This window comes from Dermacentor silvarum, chromosome 4 (genome assembly GCF_013339745.2).
Source record: "Dermacentor silvarum isolate Dsil-2018 chromosome 4, BIME_Dsil_1.4, whole genome shotgun sequence".
In the NCBI taxonomy this organism is placed as follows: Eukaryota; Metazoa; Arthropoda; class Arachnida; order Ixodida; family Ixodidae; genus Dermacentor; species Dermacentor silvarum.
This window is the reverse complement of record NC_051157.2, coordinates 118,556,157-118,583,715: the sequence shown is the minus strand read 5'-3', so window position 1 is coordinate 118,583,715 and position 27,559 is coordinate 118,556,157. Positions and strand designations below refer to the sequence as shown.

At 45.7% G+C, this 27,559-nt stretch overlaps 1 protein-coding gene across 1 annotated transcript in view; it reads right to left on the bottom strand.

Annotated features, from left to right (window-relative positions):
• Positions 1-23,586, bottom strand: part of LOC119448861 (isatin hydrolase) — a 43,301-nt gene extending 19,715 nt beyond the window's left edge. The window contains exon 1 of the mRNA XM_049666530.1: positions 23,503-23,586. Coding sequence (XP_049522487.1) covers positions 23,503-23,586 — 84 coding nt within the window. The remainder of the gene's footprint in view (positions 1-23,502) is intronic.
• Positions 23,587-27,559: the final 3,973 nt, after the last annotated feature.

Genomic DNA, 27,559 nt, shown 5'->3' with positions numbered 1-27,559 from the left:
AACTACCCATAATTACCCCACATTTTGCAATAAATACTATTCAATTTTCAAGGCTGAGTTACCTTATTGTTTTCCTAACCAATACTCATTCCTCCCTGGATCCGCTGGATCGCCATGGTTCTCCTTTCCTTATACGAAAGTGAGCTATTTCACATGTACGCGGAAACGTTATAAACACTGTTAGTAAAAAGAAATAAAAAACCCTCAAGTTATAATCAGCGCTCAATGACACGCGTTCTTAATGTCGGTCCGCTATCTTCTTTTTTGTACTTCTTACCATCAAAATTATTTAAGATATCTTTATTAAACATATAGCGCCTAGCGAAACCACATAACTGTTTCTTCTTGCACTTTGATGCGAGTTGTTTTGATTGGTGACATCACAACTTATTGAATCATTTTGCAGGGGATTGTATAAAGCTTCTACCACCGACCTTGCTTCAGCACTGCCTGTTGGCACTTGCCAAGCAAACGTACTAGTACACTTGCCGGGCAGGCTCGTCATGTTAATTATGCGATGATCAGCGTGCCTCCCACGCAAAGATACTGATGCGCGCTCTCTCAATAAAACTTGGTAAAAAAAGGTTCCCCCTCATACAAAACAAGAAAAAATCACCAGCCCTTCCCCGTTTGAGGAAATGGTGGTAAGCGAAGCTTGTCGTGTGTCTATCTGACCTTCGGTGGTGATTGTCTTTCTTTCTCTCTCTCTGTCGTTCTCTTTGTCTATGAATCGTTCTTTCTCTTTCTTTATTCCTTTTTTCTATCGCTCTTCCTTTCTTTCTCTCTTCCTCTCTCTATACCCTCGTCTTTCTTTCTCTTTCTCTCTTTTTTCTCTGCTTTCTTCCATTCTCTCGTTCTTTCTTTCTTTCATTCTTTCTCTGACCTTCGTGGTGACTTCTTCTTTCTCTCTCTATTTATTTCTTTCTCTTTCTTTCCCAGTCCTTCGTGGTGCCTTTCTTGTCTTCTTCCCTATCTTCTCTCTATCTTATTATCTCTCTCTTCTCTCTCTCTCTTTCTAATATCTATCGTTATTTCCCACTCTCCGTATTTCTTTCTTCTCTCTCCTCTCTTCTCACTCGATCTGTTCTTCTTCATCTTTCTCTCTCTATTTCTCTCGATCTCTTTCCTCTTTTTTTTTGTCCTCGGTATGTGCCATTGAGCTTGGACCTTTTTCTGCACATCGCCAGGATCGGCCCACTTTTCAGCGTGACACCTCCGCCGCCACTACCACCACCACCACCACCACCGACACTTGTGAGCCTATAAAGCTTCGCTTAAAAAAATCATCTGATCATGACGTGCTATCGCACGGTAATCATCGTGTCCTGGGGCTTCAATCTGATTACGGTGGGAAATCAGTGGTTATCATATCCTGCAACAAGACGGCAAGTTGGGCCAGTTGGTTGGGGATTCATCGTAAGGATCGTAACAGCGCAAACAAGACACGGACAAAAGGAAGGAAAAACGACAACACGGCGCTGACTCTCAACTGATATTTTATTGAAGGATCGTCTAACATATATACCAAAATTCAAAGAACCACGACTTGCGCAAGACACAGTGATACATCACGGCCAAATATGAGTTGAGAGTCAGCGCCGTGTTGTCGTTTCTCCTTCCTTTTGTCCGTGTCTTGTTTGCGCTGTTACGATCCTTACGATGAGTTATCATTTCGTAAGAATTATGCATTTAGGCTAGCTTTTATTGGGGCCATACCAGATACTCATGAATAACGTTTGTTCGCTTTTTTACCCCCGATTTCTAGCTGTCAAAATGTAGGCCCTACGTAGCATCCTTCTTTACTCCCAAGCCACCCGGAATAATGCAATTTGTAGGTTAAAAAACAAGAAAAAAACAAACACGTGTGATGGGAGCCACATGCCACAATAAAGTGGTCCGAGTATATTTAGACCAATGAAATTCCACTAACAAGCTCTCACACATCCGTACGCAGATGTTCTCGCATTCCGCCTACATGCGAAACGCGGCTGACAATCGAAGCTGCCACCATATGCTATGTGGGATAGTGCCGCAGTCAATTAGCTCCAGTCCTACGTTTGAAGCCGTAATAAAAATTAGATTTTGTAAATTTACGGCCCGGAACTAGTTTCTCACACAACCTAGAGCCCCACGTGGTACAAAAATTGCTAACTGAAGACTTCTCTGAGTCAATCAAAATGTCACTCTATACCATCCGGCCTCCGTGGCGTTGTGCAATTTAATTGCAAGCCTGAAGTGTTCGTCGTCATTCCAGTAGACTGTTCCGTTGTTAAAATTGTACGAAAGGTCGACCAAATCGTAGTGCCTGCACAGTTCATGTGGAACAGCGCAACGCTGATATTCTTCGTCACGCTCGGCATGCAGTGCATATAGAAAGGAAAACATCCATGTGCTAATGCCACCAACGTGCATCTGAAAGAAACAAATGAGAAAGTTGTTGTCACGTACACGCTTCAATTACAAAACTTTATCGCAAAAAGCATTCCGGTTTTTGAAATATTATCGGTGTTGATCCCCAATTTACTCAGCCTAAATGTCGCATTTTTCTCCTTCCTCTACCACAGTGAGAAACACTGTGCGGCAGTTCTCTTTCTTCGCACTACAATGAACTCCAGATTGAAGACTTTGCAACTGCTCGTCCACTGATGAAACATACCCTCCGCTTTATGCATTGTCACTTTAATTAGTCAGCCCTATCTTGCGTGGGAACAGCCTGTTTCATTGATTTTGCTAGACACCACATGCAGAAAGAGAGCTGTAGAAATAAGGCCGCCTACAATTTTGCTAAACATTAGTAGCAGGAAATAAAATTATAAATTAGCTTTATTCATGCAAGTCAAGAAGCATTGGGCCAATAACTTACGCGGCAATGATCGGGTCCAGTAGGTAAAATTATAGGTCAACCACGCACATATCGGCTAAACCAGCGAAATGAGGCTAAAGCAAGAATTGGGAGACGCTTAAGCTTCGCCTTTAAGAATATAACGCGATATCAATCAAAGATCCCTGACTGTTTCTCACGCTTCCCCGAAACTGCAGCTTAAGTAGCCGTAACGTTTACCGGGAAAAGCAGGCGGCGAACGCTATGCACGAAGGCGAACATTCTGGTTCTCTTTCTTTTCTTTTCCCAACCCGGCTTGCCGGCAGCACCGCTGCCGCGGCGCCGCGCTATGATTGGTAGAAAACACGGGGCGTGCGGTGCTCCGTGATTGGTAGAAATGAGGCACGCGCCACGCTGGGATTGCGAGCGAGTTTTCGCTCAAGCTCAAAGTCGTTGGCACCGTACTCACTGCGTAATGGGTCTCTTAAAATTATCAGTTTAAAACCAATAACTGATCGAGTTGACCGAGGAGTTATAACATGAAATTGGACAAGTAAAAGTAAGAATCGATTAAAACTAGCTAACACTACAGGAGACGAGGCTGTGCTCACGGTATCCGTTGCTACTGCTACCTCGCTATCTCAAATAAATTTCGCGTCATTTAAATTCATACATTTCATTGGATCAACGTGTTCTTCAATTTTTTGTTCCAAGAAGAAAGTTGATATTGATTTTTGCTCCGTGTTCCTTTTTTAAATGAACGTAAAATGCGGAAATGCGATTATAGGCAACCGCCAAGGCCACCTTAGCAATATTTTTCTCTGGTTCACATATATATTCTAGCGGTTGGTATTGGAATCATTTTTCGTTTAAGCCCCCTTAAGTTCTTATGATTGTGTTAAGGCTGATGATGGTGATGAAGCATGCAAATTTGTAAAAAATCTTAATAAAAACTGACGCTTCAATTTTCCAACACTACCATTGTGTCCACTGCGTAAACATGTAATCAGCTTGTACCAATTACATTATTTACAAAGTTACAAATTATTGAGGAAGTTCGCACTAATATACAAGGTCTTCAAAGGTAAACCAACAGTAATTTTAGTGAAATCGCGGTGCTATTTAAGCAAAATCTGCTTGCACAGGTGGCTTATGTACTTGTGCTGAAAGAATGCTCGCGGACAATTAGTCATCAAACGCATAATTATTAACTTGATAATTACCTTTCTTGCTGTCGTGATTGTGGGATACGTTTACACTGAAAGCTTTAAGGCAATCGTTATTGAAGACAACTTAACCTTTTTAATTCTCCTAGAGCTTTTCTGTTTCAATATATTCATAATCAAATTTGACACTTATTCAGCTAATTTCGCAATCACGGTCACAAATCATGACACAACGTCAAGCCCCCATCTGACGTAGCTTGCTGCTTTTTGGCATATTGTTTGAAGCTGGACGAAGCTGATAACATCTGCCCTCTTGCTATTGGCTGGCGAAAACAAGTAACCACAAATTTTTTTCCCTTTTCCTTCATGTTGACGCTCCCTCACGGCTTGACACTGTATCGAAATCAGCGCCCTGAGTACGAAATCAGATGAATGAATCTCAAATTTGATGACGAATATCTCGGAACTGAAGCACTCCAGAAGAATCAAATTAATGTCTTGAAGTACGATTGTCTTGACTTTTCAACGGCTGAGGTGTGAGGGTTGAGGTTCAATGGTTGAGGTTTCCCAATGATCGCATTACTCTTTTTTGCATGCGTTTAGGAAGAGAGGCACAAACTCATCTTCGCAAAAATAACTTTATGAATTAAGGCTATCTCTCTTAGATTCTGCTCAAGTTAGGCTAACGAAGAAAAATGAAACGTAATACTTTAGTACAGTTCCCTAGAAAATAATTATGAGGGTAAGCTTTCTGCGCGCTTTTACTTAACAGAAACGATTGTCGCTAACTCAGTGACGTATATGTGCGCACGTTAGCCGTAGAACGCTGAACATTCACTGCGTATGTGCTCAACGCTATTTTCAACAAAATATATTTTGTCATCACAGTTAAGCTTTGGTAGAGCTTCTGCCTCTGGAGTCATAGAACCTATCACCGACCCAAGAGTAGCCGGGTACACTTTGCGGCTTCACTCTCCAGCTGTGTTTGGCCCTTCCTTTACACACTTTCCCTTGTAGTCACAAAATTAAAGACAATAAATCACTAACACCAATTGGGGGGAAACATGAAAGACCCATCTTTGAGCAACCCCAAGATGAACAGCGCTTGATGCTGGAGATTTTGTTAGTCGGGCTGTACTGAGTACTTTCAGCAAAGAACACTGACGCTTCTAAAACCGTAGGACCCGCAATGAATAGTGTCGGGTAAAATCACAATCACCGGAAAAGTTTCAACACATATTGCTGGTTGCCTCAGAGAAATGTTGCCTTCGGCGAAGGATTTCTTGTCAAAGTGGAAGGTGTGTTAACATGTGAAGAGCTTTGGCTGAAATTTGCATGGATACAATTAACATGAGAAATGATGTCGCATAGGAATTGATAGGACTAAAGAACATGGCTGAGTGCCAGAGTATACTGTAGCATTTAAGTGAACGTACTTGACATTCAAACCGTTCAATAATAGAAAGTGAGTCATTTCTTCATTCATGCTTAGGAGTTACTTTCCTGACATTTCACTCAGAAAGAAATCGTATTTTCCCGTGATTTACCGAATTCTTGTTAACCCTTTGTTGGACACAACGAGAAAACAATTGTTATCTTGTGTAAGAGATTTTTAACGAGCTGTTGACCACTTCTTGATTCCATAAAAACCAATCCGAATGACGAGAAGTGCTTTATTCCGAAAAAAAGTGGGACCTATATGTCCCACTGTCCAGTTAGGTCATTTGATCATGTGGGACTCATATGTCCCGCTGTGCACTTGAGGCAGTTCACATTTTTTTATGAAATGGTACGAAGCAAGCTGCACACAGCGGAACGTTCCACACATTGCACATGTACTTCGTGTGGACTTCTTTTTTGCTAGTTGAGCACTAGCGGCAGCGCCATCGCGTGCCTGTCAAGTTTGGGTGTTGAGTGTTTCCGGAGAATCGATGCTTCCGGAGAACCATCCTGAAGGTTCTCCGAACGATGCTCATCATCACTGTTGTTAGACTTCTCTGGCAAGCTCCAAAATAATTAAAGAGCTCCTTGAGCAGTGAGACGCTTCGTATCTTTAGGGAAAAGAAAGAAGCAATCAGTGCGGACCAACAGACCGCACGCTATACGCTAAGTCTAACCTGGAACAGCTGAATCACACTGGTTTTCGTATAAAAACGCTCCGTTTACCTGTGCACGCTAAACATCACAAATTATAGCTGATAGTTTGTAAGTGGTTACTGTAGTGCAAGAAACACAAGATTTACTCGCCAGACATTTTTTTTCTTGCTTGAAAGTAGCTCACAAAAACACAGAAAAGCGGAAAAGCGGACATGAAAAAACAGAAACTGCTACTTGTCTAGCTGCGTCCACTTAGCGGAAACGCTATGAATGTGCATACAGAATGTTGTGGAATACTCAATAGATAGTGTTAGTGGCTTGCATGTTGTAGAGCGAGCTCTCTTAAGGAGCGACAGCACCAAGAACATGGAATGAAAAGTGGAACGTGTATGCCCCGCTGTTCAACAAAGGGGTAGGTATCAGAAATACTATACGTTTTAAGGAATATTTCAACGACATCATCAACAGGATGTGACGATGGCATTCGTGACATAAATATGTGGCCAATAATTAATTTTTACATAGTCGTACGTATTTTAGGGGAATGCATGGCATACTGAATCTGTTTGTTTACGCTCCGCTACTCTAGGCGTGAATTAGCGGAGATAGTATCGCTTTCAGCCAGATTTATATGACTGAAATCGTGTGGTTTTCACGTCGGTTTATCTGATTTTTCATCGTAAAGTACGCCTAGCCATATCTGCAGTACGCCCACACGAAATCTGAAAAAACTCAATATGACTCGTGCATCTATGCTTCTAAAAAGACACCATTCATACCTTGGAAAGATTCCTCCTTGCCTTTCCGATTCAGAAATCCTCTACAGGATGAAAGTCGTGTTTTATGAAAAGTATTGACTGCGTACTCTTCAATACGGCTGAGAATGCATGACTCGACGTGCATTCGTGCGTGTATATATGTTAATGTGTGCCCGCATGCGTGCTACATTATCGCTTCATTGGTTGGAAAACGGAAGTAAACCAACATTTCTTTTTAGCACAGTTCTATTTACACAAGGCTATTGCTCCCTCTCTAGCATTTCAGTGGCCTCAAACTGGCATACAAAGAAACGGTTTATGCCTGCCAAATTCAATTCGTAATCGAGTGCGCGAGTTTGGCTACTCGGCGCCATGACGTCTGCACGAGTGCAGTGACCTGCGAATAGGCGCACATGCATGATTTACAGCTGTAACATTTGTGGTGCTGGATGTCGCGTGCGGAGAGAAAGAGGCCAAAGTGTGAAGAAATACATGAACGGAGCACCTGCTGTCAATAACTCTCACATAGGCTTAATGAAGTTCATAGCTAGTTACGTTCTTCAGATGACATGAAACGATCTACACGGGACCTGCATACATTGTTGTTGCCGTTAATACAGCGATCAAGAACCGAACAGTGAATATGTTTGCTACTTGCGGCCACAAAATTTTAGTGCATATAATGAAAGCTAGTGCGAAAACACCCGTGTACTTAGGTTTAGGTGCACGTTAAAGGATTGCAGGTGGTATAAATTTTCCGGAGTCCCACACTATGCATGCCTCATAATCAGATAACGGTTTTGGCACGTAAAACCTCATAATATAGTTTTTAATGAAAGCTTGCCGTTTATACGTGAAGCACCATGGGTGCTTGTTAATGTAGCAGGGGGTACGTGAAGTCGTTCAGGAAGCAACCTGTAACAAAATTATTCAATGCCAGTTGCAAGGAGTGGGCTAGGGCAAACTGAAATGGAGTCAAACGCGTTTATGTTCAAAATGCGTTTATCTTGGACGGCAACCATTCTCTAATCATGAAATATTCTGCAGAAGAGAAAGAAACCTGCTCACACTTGCATGGATACAAGGAAAGACCTCTTTTTTTTTCCTGAGTCAGAATCAGTTTATTCATGTCAGTAGTGAAGTAGGAGTTAGATGTATATGCAGAAGGAGGCCCCATAGTTAGAAACTGAATTGGGACCTTTTGTGCATGAAGAAAAAAATACTTAAAAATAAGAGAAATGACAACGCATGAAATTTGCAACTATGGATTGCTTTGAAAAGTTATACAATACAAAGAGTCAAAATACAATGTATGGCTGTGAATAAATTGTTAGAAATGAAAGACTTCAAAAGTACAATTTTCAATAACTGTAGCGCATCAACGCTTTAATGCAGGGAAAAAAATATCCTTTAAATATACTTTGGGTGCATGACCTTTCTAAGGCATTGTTACAAAAATCCAATCAATTGAGAGGTAATTTAACCTACCGACCGAAAGCAAGTTGAATGCTGTCATTCGCGCCAAGCCATCTTTTGCTGCCTCTTGATATGCTGAAGAAGTATGTAAAGAACTTTTAGAATAAATGGACCAGAGTGGCAGGTACACACAAAATGGTCGTTAAGCTGTTGCCATGAATGGAATGCGGCGTGTCACTTATTGCAGAGAGAACTCTCTATTCGCACCCCTTTTTCTTTATTTTTGAGAATAAGTTCTCTCATTAAAAACTACGTTTAAGCAAAAATAGTTTGGAAATATTTTTTCCCACTGATGACCGCAATCTCAGCAACGTTCAGCCTCAGTTCACGATGTTTGGGGCAGAAATGTTATGTCATTTAATGATCTAAAACACGCGGTCGTTTCGTAGGCTAAACATTTCCAGACGGCTTTGATCCCACCTCGCTTTCTTGTCTGCGGCAGTGTGTGATTCAAAGGTCACAACGTTGTAAAGTAAATTCGCAAGCGCAATTAGGATAACTGGAACAATAATAAAGTTCACAGAAAGATGGAAGGGTAAAGTTATCAACAGTGGTCAAACGGGAAATTATGATTGTAGCGAAGAGAGACGCTAGTGGGTCCAGCTCTAGTCTGCCCAGACGCTATTGGGTCCCGCGCTTTGGCTCGTAACGGCGCTCGTGCTTGAAAGCTGTGGCTCGTTTTACTGTCGACGCTGCGCTGCTCCGATCACTAATAAACCCCTTACATGATGATTATGATATATAATAATGATGATGTGGCTCCCGGCCAGGAAGGCCCACAAAGCACAAATAAATTGCACTTAGTATAGTCGATGGTGGGACGAATTACGAACAGTAGATATGACATGGCTGCAAAAAAGGCGGTCGCTGTGTAAGTGCATAAATATACCTGCATTAAGACTATGACGATAGCTGTGCCACGAATATAGATGATATATTAAGTAAAGATGGAATAAAACTGCTATTATTATTATTAATCACGTAGCACTACTGCCTCACCAAGGCCCTTGCTTGACCACAGCAGTGTATTTTGCCTTTTGTAGTCGTAATTTTTTATCTGTTTCAGTTCCCACAATACTACGAGGGGAAGTCAAAAAGTAAAGGGACTTTTGACAAAAGGTACATTTACTCTAATGATAGAAAACTTAAACATACATTACTTTTCTCCATAAACCTCTACACTTCAACGCACTTTGCCAAACGTTTCACAAGTTTTTCATTTCGTCGGAAAAAAAAGGTTTTGGGTTGCACCTGTAACCAATTTTGCACCGCATCAATGACTTCTGCATCGATTGCGAATCTTCTTCCCCTGAGCGCTTCCTTCAATGGTCCAAACATATGGCAATCGCTTGGAGCGAGGTCTGGACTGTATGGCAGGTGTTCAAGCAATTCGAATCCCAACTCCTTTATTGTTTCGGCGGTCCGTTTGGCAGAATGCGGCTGAGCGTTATCTTGCTGCAGGATGACACCTTTTCGCAGTTTTCCACGACGTTTTGATCTGATTGCAGGTTTCAGTTTAGTTCCCAACACATCGCAATAGTTCTCACTGTCCACAGTTTCGCCTCTTGAGGCTAAATGAACAGCTACCACACCTTCCATGTCCCAGAATAGTGCTATTATAATCTTACCAGCTGATGGCTGATGTTTAAGTTTCCTAACTTCTGTTGGTGATGAGTGTTGCCAAACCATGCTCGCAGTCTTACTTTCCGGTTCGGGATGATGTACCCAAGTTTCATCTACAGTAACAATTGGCTGTAAAAATTCATCTCCCTCGCGACGATAACGGGCCAAATGTTTACGAGAGATGTCCAACCTTTGTGCCTTATGCTGAGCTGAAAATTATTTCGGGACCCACCTTGCACACAGTTTCCGAAAAACCAGCCTTTCGTGTAACATGGAATACACTGAACCACGACTGATATGTAAAGTATTGGCGATTTCGTCGACTGTGATTCGTCTATTTTCTATCACTACCCTCAACGACTATCAAATTGTCCTCAGTCGTTGACGTCGATGGCCTGCCCGATCTTTTCTCGTCACATAATGAAGTTCTTCCATGTTTGAAACGCTCTATACATTCGTAGACCTTGCTTCGCAATAAAGAACTGTTACCATACTGCGCTTGCATTCGACGAATAATTTTCGCAGGTTTAACAGCTTCCGCAATCAAAAAGCGAATCACTGCCCTCATTTCCTCCTTGGTGCAGATCGACAATGGAGCTGCCATGTTTAACGGCTTGCTACACTCTAACGACTAACCCGGGAATAAAAGTGACACGTGCCATAGAAGTATGGCAGAAGACACTAAGAAGTGTTGCAGACGGCACTAATTCAACGCTGGATACTAACAGTGTTACTAAACCCTAGTGTGAGAAATTGAGAAATTGCAAAAGTCCCTTGACTTTTTGACTTCCCCTCGTAGAATAAACATGTTTGTTTCTGGGTGGATATAACGCTTGATTTCAAGAAGAATGAGCCAACTCCTACATAAGACACACTTCCACGTGACTTTGATGCATTGGTGTAAAACTCCAGGCAAGACTAATTCGACTGGAGTTTTAGGAATTGAATTCGGATGCATGGCTTTGTAGCGTGCTTCGTGCCTTCTCCAAACGATGTGTCACATTCTACGACCAGTCAATACCATGGGGGTTATGGCTTTGCTGGGGTCATCAGGCGATGCTAAAGAATTAGAATACCTATTTTTTTACGAGTTTCATCACATCCAGTGGAAAGGCCTCTCTCATCGCAAGTCGATTTTGAAGCGGTGTGGCACAGGTCATATAATTTATGTTTCGTTATTAAGGATACTCATAGTTCAAATTTCAGAAAAATCCATGAAGCCGGAATATGATCCCTGCTGATGGAGGAACGATTAATTTGAATATACGGAAAAGCTTCCTGAAGGACTTGTTCTGGAAGGCGCCTGTAGCCATGGCTTATGCGAATACCTACGGCGAAAAGAATCCAGTACCTTTAAGGTACTTTGTGTAGCATAATCATACACTGCTACGCTGTAGTCTAAACATGTACGTATAAGGAATTCGTACAGGTTCACGAGACACTTCCTGTCACTCTTCCATGTTGTGTGCGACAAAACATTAATAATATTCATTGTTTTTAGGCATTCGTTCTAAAGGTACTTTATGCGAACAATGAAGGCTAGTTGTTTTGTCCAGTATAGAGCCTTAAGTTTGTGTTCTGTGTTCTCACTAAAGTGAGTCCATGCAGCTCAATACCGAGACCGGGAGCCTGGCCTTTCTCTAGAATGGGGACTTCTCGCCAGAGCTGAGGCAGATTGCCTTCTGGAAACGCTAACTCCAGCGACATTCCATGTTCGGCCACTGTTGATCGCTTTAAATCAAAAAAAAATCACCAGCCCTTCCCCTGTCGAGAAAAGGGGGGTAAGCGAAGCTTGTGGCAAGACGACGCTGTCGCAGGCGTTCCACTTCGTTTGCCCTAAACTCAGGGTCGGCGGCTCTCCGCTGACGTTTGGCCTGGGCTTTGGAAGCTATGACACTAGAATCGGCCCCTCGACGACGCGCCCTTTCTCGAGCGAGTTCGCGGCGCCTTTGCTCAAATGCAGCCTGCTCCTCGACGGAATGCACCACGCCCGGCCTTCCCATCCGGACGGCGAAACTGCACCCCGTACAGATAATAAACCAGCGGAGCTGAAATGGGCGGCCCCGGTGTGAGCCACACGTGATTTCTTTCTTTCCTTATCGCTTTATTTCTTTCCTTCCTTCTTTCTTTCTTGTCCCTCCCTCATACCAGCATATCCAACGCGGGTTTGCTTCACATGTGATTTTATTGTCGTTAATCGCGACGTAACTGACAAGCATGTGATGGTGTTGATGTCATAACCTATCAGTCATGTTAGCCATACATTCGCACCATTCCATGCCAATTTTGGTATATACCAAGTGAACGAAATTCGAGTTTTCGGCAGGTCTTCGATAGGGTTTTTGCGTCACACCATCACCACCGCCACCGCCGACACTTGTGAGGCAATACAAGCGTCGCTTAAAAAAGATTTTTCATTCGGCCCAGTCCCTTACTGGTAACGTGCAAACACCAAACAAACACGGTCTTCCGGCGATTAAAATTTCGTCAATTCAAATCTGGAGCGTGGCTTGTGCGGAGACCTAAAATATTGTGCTTTCGAAATTTCGTATTGTCAGTTATGACCTAGGCGCTTCATATACTTTCATTCGTTCATGGGTTCACAAAAAGTCATAGGCCTGCGCGGCACACGCAGCACAGTCACAGCGTAAGCTGGTTGAGCGGCGCAAGAGTAGCTCCAATTTCGGCACCACGCACACCAGGGTCTTCGCAACAAAGTCTGTTCGCCTCGTTTTGACGAGAATGATCTGAACTGTCCGCCCGGCGTCGACGGCGAGCAGCGGCTTGTAATGCGCTCTGCACAGCAGTGTGCCGAGCCCGATGATGCCTGGTTGTAGCCGCGCACCTAGCTCTACGATTTGCTTCTTCGATACCGGTTTGTACCTTGCGTTGCACTTATTATTAGTCTGAGATTATATAAGGTAAAGACATGTGCTGTGAATAAAATATTTCATGACTTTAGTAAACGCCCTGATATTCTGAAAATTCCGAGAACATGACACCTGGTTTGAGCAACTTTGGTAGTTGAATAGTGTAGCATCTCCCTTGCATATACGGTATAGATAAGGATATGGAATACATATTCTTAAATATATGTGGAACATCATGGCAACTATGAAAATTTGCCCGGAATGTCCAAGTAATTGCTATCACAATAAAAAAACGTGCAGTTGACTTCAGCTATTTCTTTGGAGCCGAACTCATTTACCGCAGCAGCAGCAGCAGCAGTCTGTTGCAGTAAAAGGAAGTGTCCACGGTTGGAAAATTCTGGTGTTTCCCGTGGCAAAGCCAGGATATGATCATTAGGCGAGTTGTAGTGGCGGGCTCCACAATCACTTTAACGGTTCTATTTAATGGGCATCTAAATCACTGCACGCGAGAGAGTTTGCGTTTCGCTGCCATAAAAATGCGGCCGCGGCGATCGCGCGCGAACCCGCTACCTCGAGCTGAGCAGCGCAACGCCTTAGCCAGTAAGTTACCATGGCAGATCACATGTTTACGGTTAGAAAGATCAAACAGCGATAGGGACAATAGTGACGACACGGGCAGTAACATTAAATTAGTTATTAAGTGTACGAACGCTTGAATACAGGCCAAAATTTGAGGCCGCTTAAGCTTCGCCTTTAAGAGTGGAACGCGATAGCGTTATCGGGCCCCGTTCGCATCGCATTTTTGGTTCAATGGGATTCACCGCAACAAAGAACGTGAGAAATCCAGCTTACAAAGACCAAGCTTACACCGATCCCCTTAAAGTCAGCTTCACTTTTAAACGGAAACGCATTGCTGGGAATACGTTTTTCTAGGGGCAATATAAGTGGTCTTATATTCAAATGTGAAGGCTCCACCAAATATTTATTATTTTATTATTTGTTTGCTATTGCCCCGACGGGCGCGCGTGTCGAAAAAACATTAGGCAGGCGAAGTCCCAATTCGACCTGCCGAGGATGGTGTGGTTGAAATGCTGGAAAGGGGGTTTGTGTTTGAGTTTCCTCGTAACAGAATTATGTTTTTTCGTACATTGAAAGTACAGTTCGACGCCACCATGTCTGTAGGATGTGGTTAAGTCGTACTGTACCGTTGTTCTGACAGATTTTACTGTGAGAAATTCAATTTTTTTTTCAACAAAACCCTGCAACACATGGAGGGCCTCTGCGCGGTCGGGGTAGTTGGGGATGATATTTTCCGCCACGGACGCCGACGCCGGATTTTCTGCGACAAGGGGCCCTTAACGCTATGGCGTTAAATCGAGGGCACATGCGCAGAATGGAACATGGCAAAGAGAGGGCATGAGAGAGTTATAGCAGTCTGTGGCTATTGCGACATGTTTAAGAGGGGGATTTCTGAATCATGCAGTGTAATAGCAGTTTCACTGATGCAATTTAAGCCTTTCTTATCAGCATGATATTTTTCGATTTGATCGCGTGACGTCTCGGTAATGATTCTCTGTGAAGCTAGCCGTAATTTGTGGTTCGTTAAAAACTATCATCATCAAGGAAGAAAGAAGAAATAAACTTTCTTGCCGAGGCGGGATTTGAACCCGCGTACCCACCGTCCTATGCGAGCTTCGTAGCCACTAGGCTATACAGCCTTTTTTTACAGCGTAAACTGTTATGGGCTCATTCCGATAGCCGTTTCGGGTCGCGATGATGCCGCCGCCGGCGTTGGCCGCGTAACCGCTATCGCTGAAAACGCGAAGAAAGTACTCGATTCCTGCCGGGATAGAACCTGCGCCCGCTGCGTAGGAGCCGGATACTCTACCACTGAGCCACGCAAGCGCCTGCTGCCGTGTCGGGGAAAATACCCGTATTTAAGGCAAGCACGCAGGGGGAGACGACCCGAGCCTACGCCAGTATGGTGGCGCCATCTAGGTAAGATGCCTGCAAACGCAGCGTCCGCAGGCGCAGACGACGATATGCCATTCAGACGAGGCGCGCAATCAACGCGCTCCTGAGCTGCCGAGCTGCCGAGCCTCCGCCAGTATGGTGGCGCCATCTATAGTTAAGGTGCCCGCAAAGGCGGTGCGCTTGACATGTAAGTTGCAGTAAGTTGCAGTTCTAAGGCTTGGTCGGGCTCAGCAGACTGCTGTGCAGATAGAATTACAAACCCCAGCTCGCCGTCGACGCCGGGCGGACAGTTCAGATCGTTCTCGTCCAAACGAGGCGAACAGACTGCCGCGAAGTTGTGCGTGGTGCCCCAATTGAAGCTACTCTTGAGCCGCTCCACAAGCTTGCGCTGTGACTGTGCTGCGTGTGCCGCGCAGGCCTGTGACTTTTTTTATTGCCTGCTTGCAGTGCAAACCAATACAACTTTAAACGCTAAAACATGTCAACCACACTTTGGCCAACATTGTAATATGAAAATCGCATCAGCTTAATCAAATCGTCGAGAATAGCCACCCACTGAGGAGGCTAATTCTGAGCACGGTATATTTCCCAAATATGTGCGACACTCTCAATGAAGTTAATTATCAGTGGACGGGTATCGACATTGGGACATTATACGTGCTCATTTTGCAAACGTCTGTTGGTCAACAACACTGGCTAAGTACTTGGGTGTGCCGCTCGAGCACTATAAAGATAGCCAACAGTACTGGTCTGATGAAGCTGTTCGTGAAAAAGCAAGGGGTTGGCAGGGGCGAGATTTATCAATGCTTGGATGCGCTACTGTGTGCAACCTGTTCTTAGTAGCGAAAGTGTTGCACATTTTGCAAGTCTTTTCTATGTGTCGTACAAATGTGCAACAAATGCACCGTGTTTTTGCCGTATTCATATGGGCTTCTAGTTGGGAAAGGGTAGGAAGAACCAATTTGTTTCATTCCGTCCGCAGTGGTGGTTTAGGTCTGTCACATTTATTTATCAGACAAATTGTGTCACGTTTTCTTTTCTTGTGTGGTCAGACAGACAGACAGACAGACAGACAGACAGACAGACAGACAGACAGACAGACAAGACAGACAGACAGACAGGACAGACAACAGACAGACAGACAGACAGGACAGACAGACAGGACGACAGACAGACAGACAGACAGACAGACAGACAGACAGACAGACAGACAGACAGACAGACAGACAGACAGACAGACAGACAGACAGACGACGACGGACAGACAGACAGACAGACAGACAGACAGACAGACAGACAGACAGACAGACAGACAGACAGACAGACAGACAGACAGACAGACAGACAGACAGACAGACAGACAGACAGACAGACAGACAGACAGACAGACAGACAGACAGACAGACAGACAGACAGACAGACAGACAGACAGACAGACAGACAGACAAGAAACTTTATTTTGTCCTAAGGGACTACTTTGGCGTAGTCGCGGGCCGCACCTCCACCGGGGGCGGAAGACCGCTATCTTCAGGCCTTTCGCAGGCCCTTTGGACAGCCCGAAGCCGGATTTGAAGGTTGTCGCTCTTGACGGCTTCTTCCCAGTCTTCTTGCCTGTTGAAAGGCGAGTGGTGCAATGCAGAACATTGCCACAGCATGTGGTTAAAGGACCTTTCCTCGCCGCAGTCGGGGCAGCGGGGATCCACACCTGGAGTGTAGTGGTCCAGCCTGGATCGACACGGAAATGAGCCCGTCTGCAGCATTCTCAACACCGAGACCTGGGGTCTGCCGAGCTTCGGGCGAGGAGCCTGGTACTGCCTGCGTCTCAGCTGGTAGTGAGTCGTGATGTCGTCGAAAGTAAGCAGCGGGTCCGTAGTCCGGTCGATCCCCTGCGAAACCGGGCCCCTCAGACCGGCGCGGTTGACGAGACCTCGCGCCTGTTCGTGGGCCAGCTCATTGGGGTTGATCGAGCCGGGAGAGACGTTCCGGCCCATGTGAGCCGGGAACCAAGTGATGACGTGACGAACCGTGCCTGGCTTGCGGGTCCTAAGCACCGCCGCAGCCTCGGCCGAGACCGAGCCGGCGAGAAAGGCCATCGCCGCCGACCTGGAGTCCGTGAAGATCTGGGTCAGAGAAATGATTTTCTACGCGCATTAATTGAAGTGCGATTGGGGAAAGCATTGCCGCAATACATTGTAACTACCAGTGATGTGGCGGGAGGAAGCGTTACTAGATATTTGCGCGAAGTGGTTGATTCACTTCGTATGTTGCGTGCTTGGTTCTCCATTGAATATCTGTGCTCTGAGAGAAGAAAAATATTGTATAGAGATTTAGTGGACACAATACTGTCCATACTATTGTGCAGGTCTGTAAACTGGGGAGGTCAGGGAGATGATGTATTGAAACGGGTTAAAAAAAATGCCTGTTAGACCTGCTCTAAATACGTTTTCTTTAAGCTACACACAAACATGCCACCCGTAAAAACATGGTTAGATGAAAAAAGGAATTTACGTTCCATGGACACTAAACTGCTTACTTTGCAAAAAACCGGAGAACATCGAGCACGTGTTCATCGATTGCTGGGATCCAATTTTTATTGGGATGTATTACAACAGACACTTAAATAATAACTACCTATTGCACTTCTAGGTATTCGGTTTTTGCCAACAGATAACGGAGGAGAAATTCCATACGATATGCTTATGCGAACCCTATGATTGAGTTCGAGCGTCGTCGTCTTCGTCCACAGCTGGCGCGTTCGCACGCGCTTGTGCGAATGCTCTGCGAGGTGAAGAAGAGGTTTTCGAGCTATGCTCCGGAGAGAGATTTATTTATTTTTATTTATTTAATCATACTGTCAACCCTCTGCTGAGGGTTCTTACAGGGAGGGTTCTAAATACAGACAAACCATATATACAGGTACATCAAGCAGAAGCGAAATCACACAAATACGTGTTTAACGATTTTTCAAATTCACAAACATCGCTGGCATTTGCCACAAAGCTTGGTAACGCATTCCAAAGTTCAATCACGGCAGGGAAAAAAGAATAGCGGTACACATTGTCGGAGCTAACACGAGAAAGATCCAGCCCTGACAGCGTTGAGTTTTCGAACTGATATTTTTATTCTCGTTCTGCACCTGCCGCGCGTTCCCATGCCAACTTCGTCTTCCTTGACGGGCGCCGCATGCTGAGGCGCTACAACATCACTGTGAGCAAAGTATTGTCGTAAAACATATTGGTGATTGACACGAGTGCTTTGTTTCCCTGGGAGTTGCACGTACTGATCTTTGCTAATTTTCAAGTGTCCACGTAGTATCCCGAAAAACACTTTGAGCCGATTCTTTTGCCTTCGTGCTTCTAGTGTTTCCAGTTCACAGTACTGCAACATCTGTGTGACGGAATCTAATCTGCGGTACTTTGTGCATATGAAGCGCGCAGCACGACGTTGAACTTTTTCTAACCTTGTAGTCAATGCGTTCTGATGAGGGCTCCAGATGACTGAGGCATATTCAATAACGGCCTAACAAAAGTTTTGTAAGCTATCAGCTTTACATCTCGCGAAGCTTGATCTAGTTTTTGCCTTAAGAAACCTAGTTTCTGGTTCGCTTTCGATACACATTTTCTATGTGCGTATGCCATGTCAGATTATGCGTGACTGTAACACCCAAATATTTAAACTGGTTAGCACGAACTAACAAATTATTATCGATGTAATAGTTAAAAGGCAGATCGTTTACTTTTCTAGACATATGCGTGCATGTTGATTTAGAGTAGTTTATTTTCATGCCCCATAAATTACACCACTGACTGAATTTTTCTAAACAACGACTAATTCTGAGTTGATCCTGAACATTGGTTACGGTAGAATAAACTAGACAGTCACCTGCAAAAAGCTTCAGTCTCACCGGTTGTTCAACAACAGATGAGATATCGTTGATATATATAAGAAATAACAGTGGACCCAATACCGATTCCTGAGGAACACCTGATAGCACTTGGAGTGGAGTCGACAAACTGCCATCTAAACTTACGGAGATAAAGAAAATGAGATCGAGAGAGAGAGAGAGAGAGAGAGAGACGCATTCACGGAGCGGGTCTGCTGGAACGCGTTGTCGGCATTGCAACACGGTGGAACGCGGTGTCGGCATTGGAACGCGGTGTCGGTGTTGCAAGCTGTCCTATGAAATGCGCAGTGACGGCCGTAAGTCCGAGAGAGAGGCACGCATTCACGGAGCGTGTCTGCTGGAACGCGTTGTCGGCATTGCAACGCGGTGGAAAGCGGTGTCGGTATTGGAACTCAGGCGCAGCCAAGGCTGAATCTAGCTACTACTAAGTTCAACCTAGCTACACGAGTATAGGCCTAGCTACCAACAATTTTAAACCTCGACATAGCCAAGTTCAACCTATCAACAACCAAGAGACGCAATCAATCCGCCAGCTTTGCTGTGTCTTGAGCTTTGCGCGGCCTGGTGCAAGTTCTCGCTTTTTTTTTCCAGGGGCTTTAGGTACGACTGCTCGCATCACGCGTGCGGCTGAGCGCGCGCTCCACTGCGGTTCCGAAGGAGATGCTGTAGACGCGTCTGTCTTCACGCGTCACGACTTCACTCGTCACGTGAGGCGCCACCCAGAGGGTACTCTTCCCCACGACCGTAAAGCATGCGCGAGCGCTAGCTAGCGGGGGAGAGTAGGAAAGGGCGATCGCAGAGGGTTGTGAGCGGTTGGATCGGCCTCATCTGGCTGGCATTGAAACAATAAGAGGAGGCATTGCTTATACCCGTCGCCTCTCTTCGCGCCCAGCGCGGGCTCTCATTGGTCACCTCCTCTCCCCAGCGCGCGCCCGCTCATTGGTTGCTTTCTCCCCCAGCGCGCCTCTCCTCCTTCGCTTGTCACGTGACCAGTTCTCCCCGGCGCAGCTCTTATCCTCTCCTGGTCACGTTACGTGCGTGACACCGGTGGACGGACGGACGGTGCAGCCTCGACCTACAAGTTCCGCTTTAAAAAAAATGACTATACAATCAAACACTGCTTCCGTACAGCCGAGCTTTGGCAAAGCAGTGCGATGCCTCACTTTGGGAACGTTCACTCTTAAAAATAAAGTTAGTAAATAGCTAGTAAATGCACGTTTTTACTAGGTTACGGTGTATTTTACTACCTTCTGACTAGTTCTATACTAGCCAGCGGTTAGTAAAGCTAGTAAGTGCTGCCTTTACTAGCCAGAAATGCCTTCTTAGTAGTTTTTACTACGTAACTACTAAGCAACTACTAACTTGTCTGGCCTTGGCCTATTTTGCTGTGATTGTAACAGTCTTATGCGAAATTGAGATTAACTGTAGAGTTGTTCATTATGTTGGATTAACAGTTATATGCGACGTCGTATCACACATATGTACAGACAGTAGGCTTTAGACATTTGAGCACACAGCTTTGATTATTTAACCAAATACATAGGTGCTCACCGGTGCCACATGTGCTCCCTCAAACTAGGCCTATAAATACTGGTGAAGTTGCTCTTTCAGCAAGTGTTGCGTAGCAATCTTGGTCGTTGTAATATATGTTTTCTTGGTTGTCGTTGCTTGTTGGACATATGTAGTACATTCTTCCGGAGTCAGTGCGGCTTCATGTCTTTGGCAAATTTACATTACGTATATGTATATGCGCATCACCAATTAATGCCTAATGCCATAATATATAACAATAGAGCTAGCGTCATATTTTTGCAATACATTGCATTTCGAAGAAATAATAGAGGCGCAAGAGCGTTCACAGCTGCTAAGGCTATCCGGCACCCCTGCGGGCCGGGCCGCAAGATACTCGATGAGATGGACCTCTACCCGGTCGACCATTGCCCCGACGCCGTGCGCATTCCCAGCGACATCAGATCTCAACTACACATCGCGCCCATTCCCCGCAATATGCACCCCGCACACAACGTCGGCAGACGTCGGGCCAGGGGTAGAGCTCTACTCGAACATGTACGTAACAACCACATTGAGGCAAGCTTCGCGGATGCCGCGGCATATGTCCAACAAGAGGCGTTCGCCGTCTCCATCGTCGACTCTAATTCCAAGATCACTTGCTGCGCTACAGTATGCACTTCGAAGCCATTTGTAGCCGAACAGGTTGCAATCGCTCTGGCTGTGCTCGATGGTCGCAGAGAGGTAATATATAGCGATTCTAAGGCGGCCATTAAGGCGTACCAAACCGGGATGGTCTCCCCTCAGGCCCTTCGCATTCTCCAAAGCTTGAAAAGTATCTCTCCGCATTCTCTCATTTGGTTTCCCGCTCACTTGGGGTCGATTGAGGGCTCTCCCTCTAACCCTAACGAGAGCGCGCACGAGGCCGCGCGAGGACTCACTGACTGCGCCGGCTCCGCAGTCACCCTACCCCGCGGGGAACCATTGATGACGTATAATGAGATCACCAAGCATTATTATCTGTCAAAACGGGTATTCCCCCTCCCGCACCCTGCCTTATGCAGGGCGCGGGCGGTGACCCTTCGACTTTTACAAGCTCGTGCGTATCCTAACCTTGCGGTTCTTCACGCTATATACCCTGAAAGGTATCCCAGTGCGGACTGCCCTGCCTGTGGACTAACGACAACCTTTAACCATGTGTTGTGGGAGTGTGAAGCCATTGGCTCCGCCTTCAGCGAGGGTAGGTGGGCTGCGCTTTTGGGCAGCCCTGAACTCAACGACCAAACCCTGGCCGTCCAGAGTGCCCGCGATCGGGCCGTCAAGCTCGGCTTGCCGGTCCCTACGTGGGACTAGCCGGGTGGCGCGGCGTGTCCCCTGCTTCTTCTCTGGACCTCAATAAAGTTATTTCACTCACTCACATTGCACTTTTGTTGGCCTTGGAACTCGTGAGGAATACCACTTTGATTTTGACAAATTATACCTACTATGACATAGTGAGCTCTTTCAAGCGCGACCATTCCTGCTTAGATGCACAAACGTACTGCCGAGCGGCGTCTCTCTGAATGCTACAATGGCGCCATTTGCGCATACGACACATGCATGACCGTGTGGTGGCGTTCTTCTTCTAAACAATGATACCAAATTGAGGTGCGTGTGTAGTATGGCTGCAAGGATATAGGTGATAATGCTAGAGCGTGTTTTCGTTACATCGGTTTCAGCAAGCGACCCACATTGACCACATTTAAAGCCGCAAAAAAACCGCGCCGATGATCTCAATTTGCCGAAATAATTCAGTTACATCGTCCGAGATATTTGTAAAAAAATGAAGGATCCAATAAGTTCTCAGGTTTCAGCGTATTCAGAATATAACGATTTATTTCGAAGCTGTCACTAACGATTGTCCTGAAATCTACGGCAGGCTTGCGCGTCTTAGCACTGAGAAACACGCTTAAGAAGGCCGAACTCTGCTCACGTAGCCCAAATAAGGCAACTTCGAACGCTGTGCGAAAGGAACGAAACATACCCCGCCTTATTTCCTTCCATAGTGTTATATGATGTATGCGACTACATAGTTTCGCACTTCGCCGCCATCTATATGTGGCCTCCACGGCCGTATATTGAATCCGCGGCTTCCTCATCAACACCACAAAGCCTTAATATGCATGCACTGATGGTGGGATGGAAGATAAATTTTTTGGTGCGGACACTTTAGCTATCTTTCTCGAGGTGGACCTATCTGAACTGTCTTGAAGTGTTGCAGAGAGATCTCTTTCTCAAGAATTGCCGGGTTCGCTGTTGCTTAGTTTAGTTGCGCTGACGAGTACAAGGACGTTAATATAGACGTTAATACAGATGCGCTAGTATTCATCTCAAAGGAAAGGCGTCCGGTAACGTGTGCACTGGGTCGGGCGATATTCGATATTGCCAGCCGGTGACGTTAGAGACCAAATAAACTTGCTCGGAGTAGGATTCGGTCTCAACACAGATGTGCACTGGAAAGTTGATCCGGCTAAGTGGTTGCGATGGCCTTTGATTTTAATGTGCCTTTAGCAAACATGTATTTCACAAATGACGTGTAGGCCAATAGACGGAATGGGGAAAAAGGCGTCCGCACCCTTTCTGTGGCCTTTTAAAGATACAGCTAGTCAGTCATGCCACGTGCACGACACCTGCGCGCGATTGCACCTTTGCTGGGTTGTTGGGAATGCGCCTGCTTTGTTCAACACGGATGAGTGCACGCATGTTTTATGGTGAGTTGTATGTACACATTGAGGTGCAATTAGCTCTTCACGCTGTGAGAAACACCATCTCATTGTCCCGACACAGATTTATTGTTTTTATAACTGCCGGTGTATTTCGACAAATGCAGAAGAAATAACAACAAAGGTTAGTGCACAGTTTTTGCTCCTAAGTGTTACTTGTAGACCTGGACGTAAATTAAGGCGGGATATTCCAAAGAGTTGGTAATGATATAATTCTGGTTCCTCTGTTAGTTAAGCAGTTCGTATTTTGATCTGTATATGTCTTGAAATAGAACAAGTGGCCCGGCCAACAAGGCTGCCGTCACTCTTTACATCTGTTCCTAAAAGCCATACATTTCGTCTTCAGGAGCACCCTCCTCGCTTCTTCTTCGGCTAGGTTACACTTACCCCCTTTTCTGCGTTACTCCTCCTGGGGTGATAACGAAGAACGTTGCTTATGGCCGCAAACTCGAGCTGTCCATTATTTATATAACACAGTCTTTGGTACACCTAGTTACACCGATAACTTCATTACTTCAAAAGGTGCAAGAATCTTGGCTCACTGGCCGGTAGTCCTTGCCAAACGAGCACAAGGTCTTGTTGTCCAAAATCTCGCCTAGGTGCCGCTTGCCAAAGTGAAACTTCATGGCTTTACATCTGCATCGCTCCTCAGATATTTCGCAACGCTCATTCAGCACTAGCCTGTCTGCAATTCTAAGTTATTTGTCTGCACTTAGCTTTCGAACATTGCCATAGGCAGAAAAATATGGACTTGCACCCAAGGCAACTTGTATGAGTACTGTTATGAAGAGCCACAGCAGCTTCAAGGCAACATTTCCAGCTGCCATTAAAACTTGGATACATCGACATGAATTACTTCAAATCGGCTATCACCATCTCCGCCATTCCATTTGCCTGCGAGTGATAGGGCGCACAAAGCCACAGTGTGACGCCATGGCTTTTTGCCCACTCTTGAATCTTTTTGCTAAGGAATGCATGCTAATTGTCCGATATTACAACCTTCATATCGGAGAATATGCCTCTGTAAGGAGGGATATGACACTGTTTGCATATTCCTTGCCGGGCCGTGCCGCCATCATTCTGGTACATTGATCTATTTGACCAAAAATGACTGAATTTTGCGTAGGCCTGAACTGTTCTTTTTCAGCTCGGCGAAGTCTACATGTATGAATTGAAAAGGTTTGTCTGAGTGTTCACGCAACACAAGTTCATCTGGTCATGGCTGGTACTTGGCTTTGTTTATCTGGCACAAGTGGCATGACCGTACATAGTTTTCAATGTCTCTTTTCATGTGTTTCCATCTATACCTCTTAAAAAAAGCGGGCAAGTTCGCACTCGGTTGTGCAAAGCTTAGGCACAGCGAAACTCTCGATCCTCAAGTTTTAATGGCTGCTACTGCTAGGTATTAACTTGGTTACTGCAAGGTCTAACCTTGGTTTAACCTAACTAGGCATGTAGGAAGGTATTCTCGAGAGATCATTTCTGGTACCTTCCCTTTCGCAACTTTTCCCATGACTAGCACTGGACGTGTCGGCGCCTACGAGCGACAGCGTTCCTGGCATGCCACAAACGCAGACAGGCTAACCAAGGTAGACACAGTGCCAAGAACGCTGTTTCTGGTTGACGCCAAATGCGTTGTAGGCAAGCCGCTCGATATTAATCGGCCAGCTTCGCTTTGTCTTGAGCCACGGCCGCTGGATAACACCTTTTTTAGATGCGATGCATCTTATGCTCGGGGCTATGTCACTCCCTCCCTCCCTCCCGCCGCCGTGCGGCGTCCACTTCAGGTTCCGCTTCCACTTCCGGTTCCGGTTCCGGAAGCCAGTTTCCGGCTTCCGGAGAACGCTTCCGGCGTTTTGCCCGAATGATCCCCAGGTGCTTCGCCCACTCATCATCATTCACTTCGCCCTCTCATTCTCCTCCCGCAACGCCGCGATGAGTGCCACGGACAGAGCCAGCGTCAACGCCAGTGTCAGCGCCGTGGACAGCGCCGCGGAGAAGAGGGCTCGAGCCGCTGCCACGAAACGACGGCGGCGACAGGCCGATCTGAAAACTAATGGGAACTTGAGTCGACCCCATGGCTGCTTCGCATACTACTCAGGGTTCCCCTACGGGAAGATGGTGTAATTTATTTTTTATCCAGTGGCCCTGCTTGAGCTTTGCGCGGCCTAGTGCAAGCGTTCGCCTTTTTTTTTTCTCCTGGCTCAGTGCGCCGCTGAGAGAAGAGAGGCGGGGTCGGGAAGGGAGGGAGCTGGCGAGGAGGAGACCGCGTACGCATGCGCCGCGCCGCCCTCCTCCGCTCTTCTCGTTGCCTTGGCTACGGCTTGGCAGTTTCTTTATACGAACCACAAATTACGACTGGCTTAAACAGCTTCTCTGTTAAAACCTTGTAGGTGTGCCAGAAGCCATCGTGGCCACCGGACTCTGGAGTGTCGTCGTACAGCTGAAGTACTTTTGAAACAAGGCTCTCGGGTACCATGAACTTCCCATTTTCAATATATAGGTCATCACATCCTTGCCAGAGTTTCGTGCTGTTAATCATCTCATGTGCGAGCTCAATTGCCAACCGAGACAATGCATCCGCGTCTGTCAGGTGGCTGCCGGAACGATGGAAAATTTCGAAGTCATGTTTTTGTAGTTCATTCATCCAACGAGCAAGCTTTGCTCTTGATTCTGACATGTTCAAGAGGTAAGTCAGTGCTTGATGATCTGTATGTAAGTTAAAGTTTCTCCTACGGATATATGAGCGAAAATAGCACACCGCCATTAGAACAGCCAGGGCCTCTTTCTCGGTCCTAGTATAATTAACGTGACGAAGGCTGAAGGTATAGGAATAGCAACGTATCACTCGTAGCTGTTGACTCGAGGAAGATCGTGAGTCTCTTTTGGTATTTGACTGCCCTAGTACAGCAGCTAGATGCGCAAGTATTCATCTCAAAGGGAAGACGTCCGGTAACGTAAGAACTGGGTCGGACGATATTCGATGTACGAGTTCCTGGTAGGCTGCCTCAAATTCTTCAGTCCAGGGAAAAGGGACACCATTTTTGGTCAATTCAGTCAAGCATTTTGCTATTTCTAGCAAACTCTGATAAATTCTCAGAAATGACCAGCCAGTCCAAGAAATCTGAGTGAATGCAGATCATGTGGCTTCGTAACCTTCGATATTCGTAGCACTGACAATTGTTTGGTGCTCTTGGGGACACAGTCAAACGCCCTTCCAAGAAAAGCTACCCGAGGCTTGAAGAATTCACTTTTATTTTCGTTTATTTCCAGATTTGCATCACTAAGCGCTTGTAGAATAGTGGCCAAGTGCTCAGAGTGCTCTTTTTCCGACCTCGAGTAGGCAATAATGTCATCAATGTAGACGCTGCGAAAGAGTCCAAGATGTGGCTTCAAAACATTATTCATCATCTTTTGAAACTAATCTGGCGAACTCTTGTAGCCAAAAGGTGTCACAAATCCTGAAAGCGTTTTTTTTTGTCTCCTCTACTAAAGGCACTTTGCAAAAATCATTGTAAAGATCCAAGCGAGAGAAGACGCATCAGCCACCACTTTCGTTGATAATTTCGTAGATGTGTGGCATCGGGAAAGGGAACAGGTCAGCTTGTTTGTTCATTTGCCTGTAATCGGTGCAAAGTCGATACGATCCGTCTGCTTTCGGTGCTATAGTAATGCGAAGGTAGACGCTAATGGCCGGATAAGAGCAGCGTCGAGCATCTTCTGAAGTTTTTCCTTCAGCCATAGCTATTTATTCCTCGACAGGTTGAAAGGCTTGCGTTTCAGAACTGTTGTACAGGGGTGCTATGCAGGATGCGTCGAGTTTGGCGAAACTCGGGATCTTCACTAGCTCTGGCGACGCCCCAAGATGAAAGAACTAATGGTAACAAGACGAAGTTTGTCCGTCGGCACGCCTCCCGTTTCATTGGTTTATCTAGGTTCACTCTGGGTGGCTATCATCTCTTAGTCGTTGCCATGTGGGCGGTCGACAAACTGGGGCTCACGTGGTCATATGGTGCGTGCATGGTCGTGCATTCTTTCACTTGTTTGTCCTTCCACCGAGTGCATTACAGGCACAAGCAAGTTATAAAATAAATTCATTAATTACAATAATATTAGTCACATTAACGTGGGTTATAAGCATTTTACAGTTTACAAGATGTACACTGAATGTGTATTAGACTATTTTGTAGTTTAATACGTTTCGCGTTATACCACGAGGTATAACTCGCCCACGTTATAACTCGCCCTGCTTTTTTTCCTCTTGATTGGATTGGCGCGGCTCAATACGTGCTTGAGCCAGCATTTCCGAGCACAGATTGGCGTGCGCTTGGTTTTCGCCACTAAGCTTTCAACAGATCGCTCGCTGCTCCTTCTCTTTCCTCTGGAATAAATTGATGCGGCTCGCTGCGTGCTTGCGCTCCCATTTCCGAGCACAGATTGGTGTGCGCCTGGTTTTCACACTATTCTTTCAACAGATCACTCGTTGCTCGCGCTAAAGTAAGGCTGCTAGAAGAAGTGAGCGTCGGCTAGCATAGAAGTAGTTTGCCGCGCGCTTAGCGTGTAAGCACGCAGTAATGACGGAAATTAATGGGTGTCAAA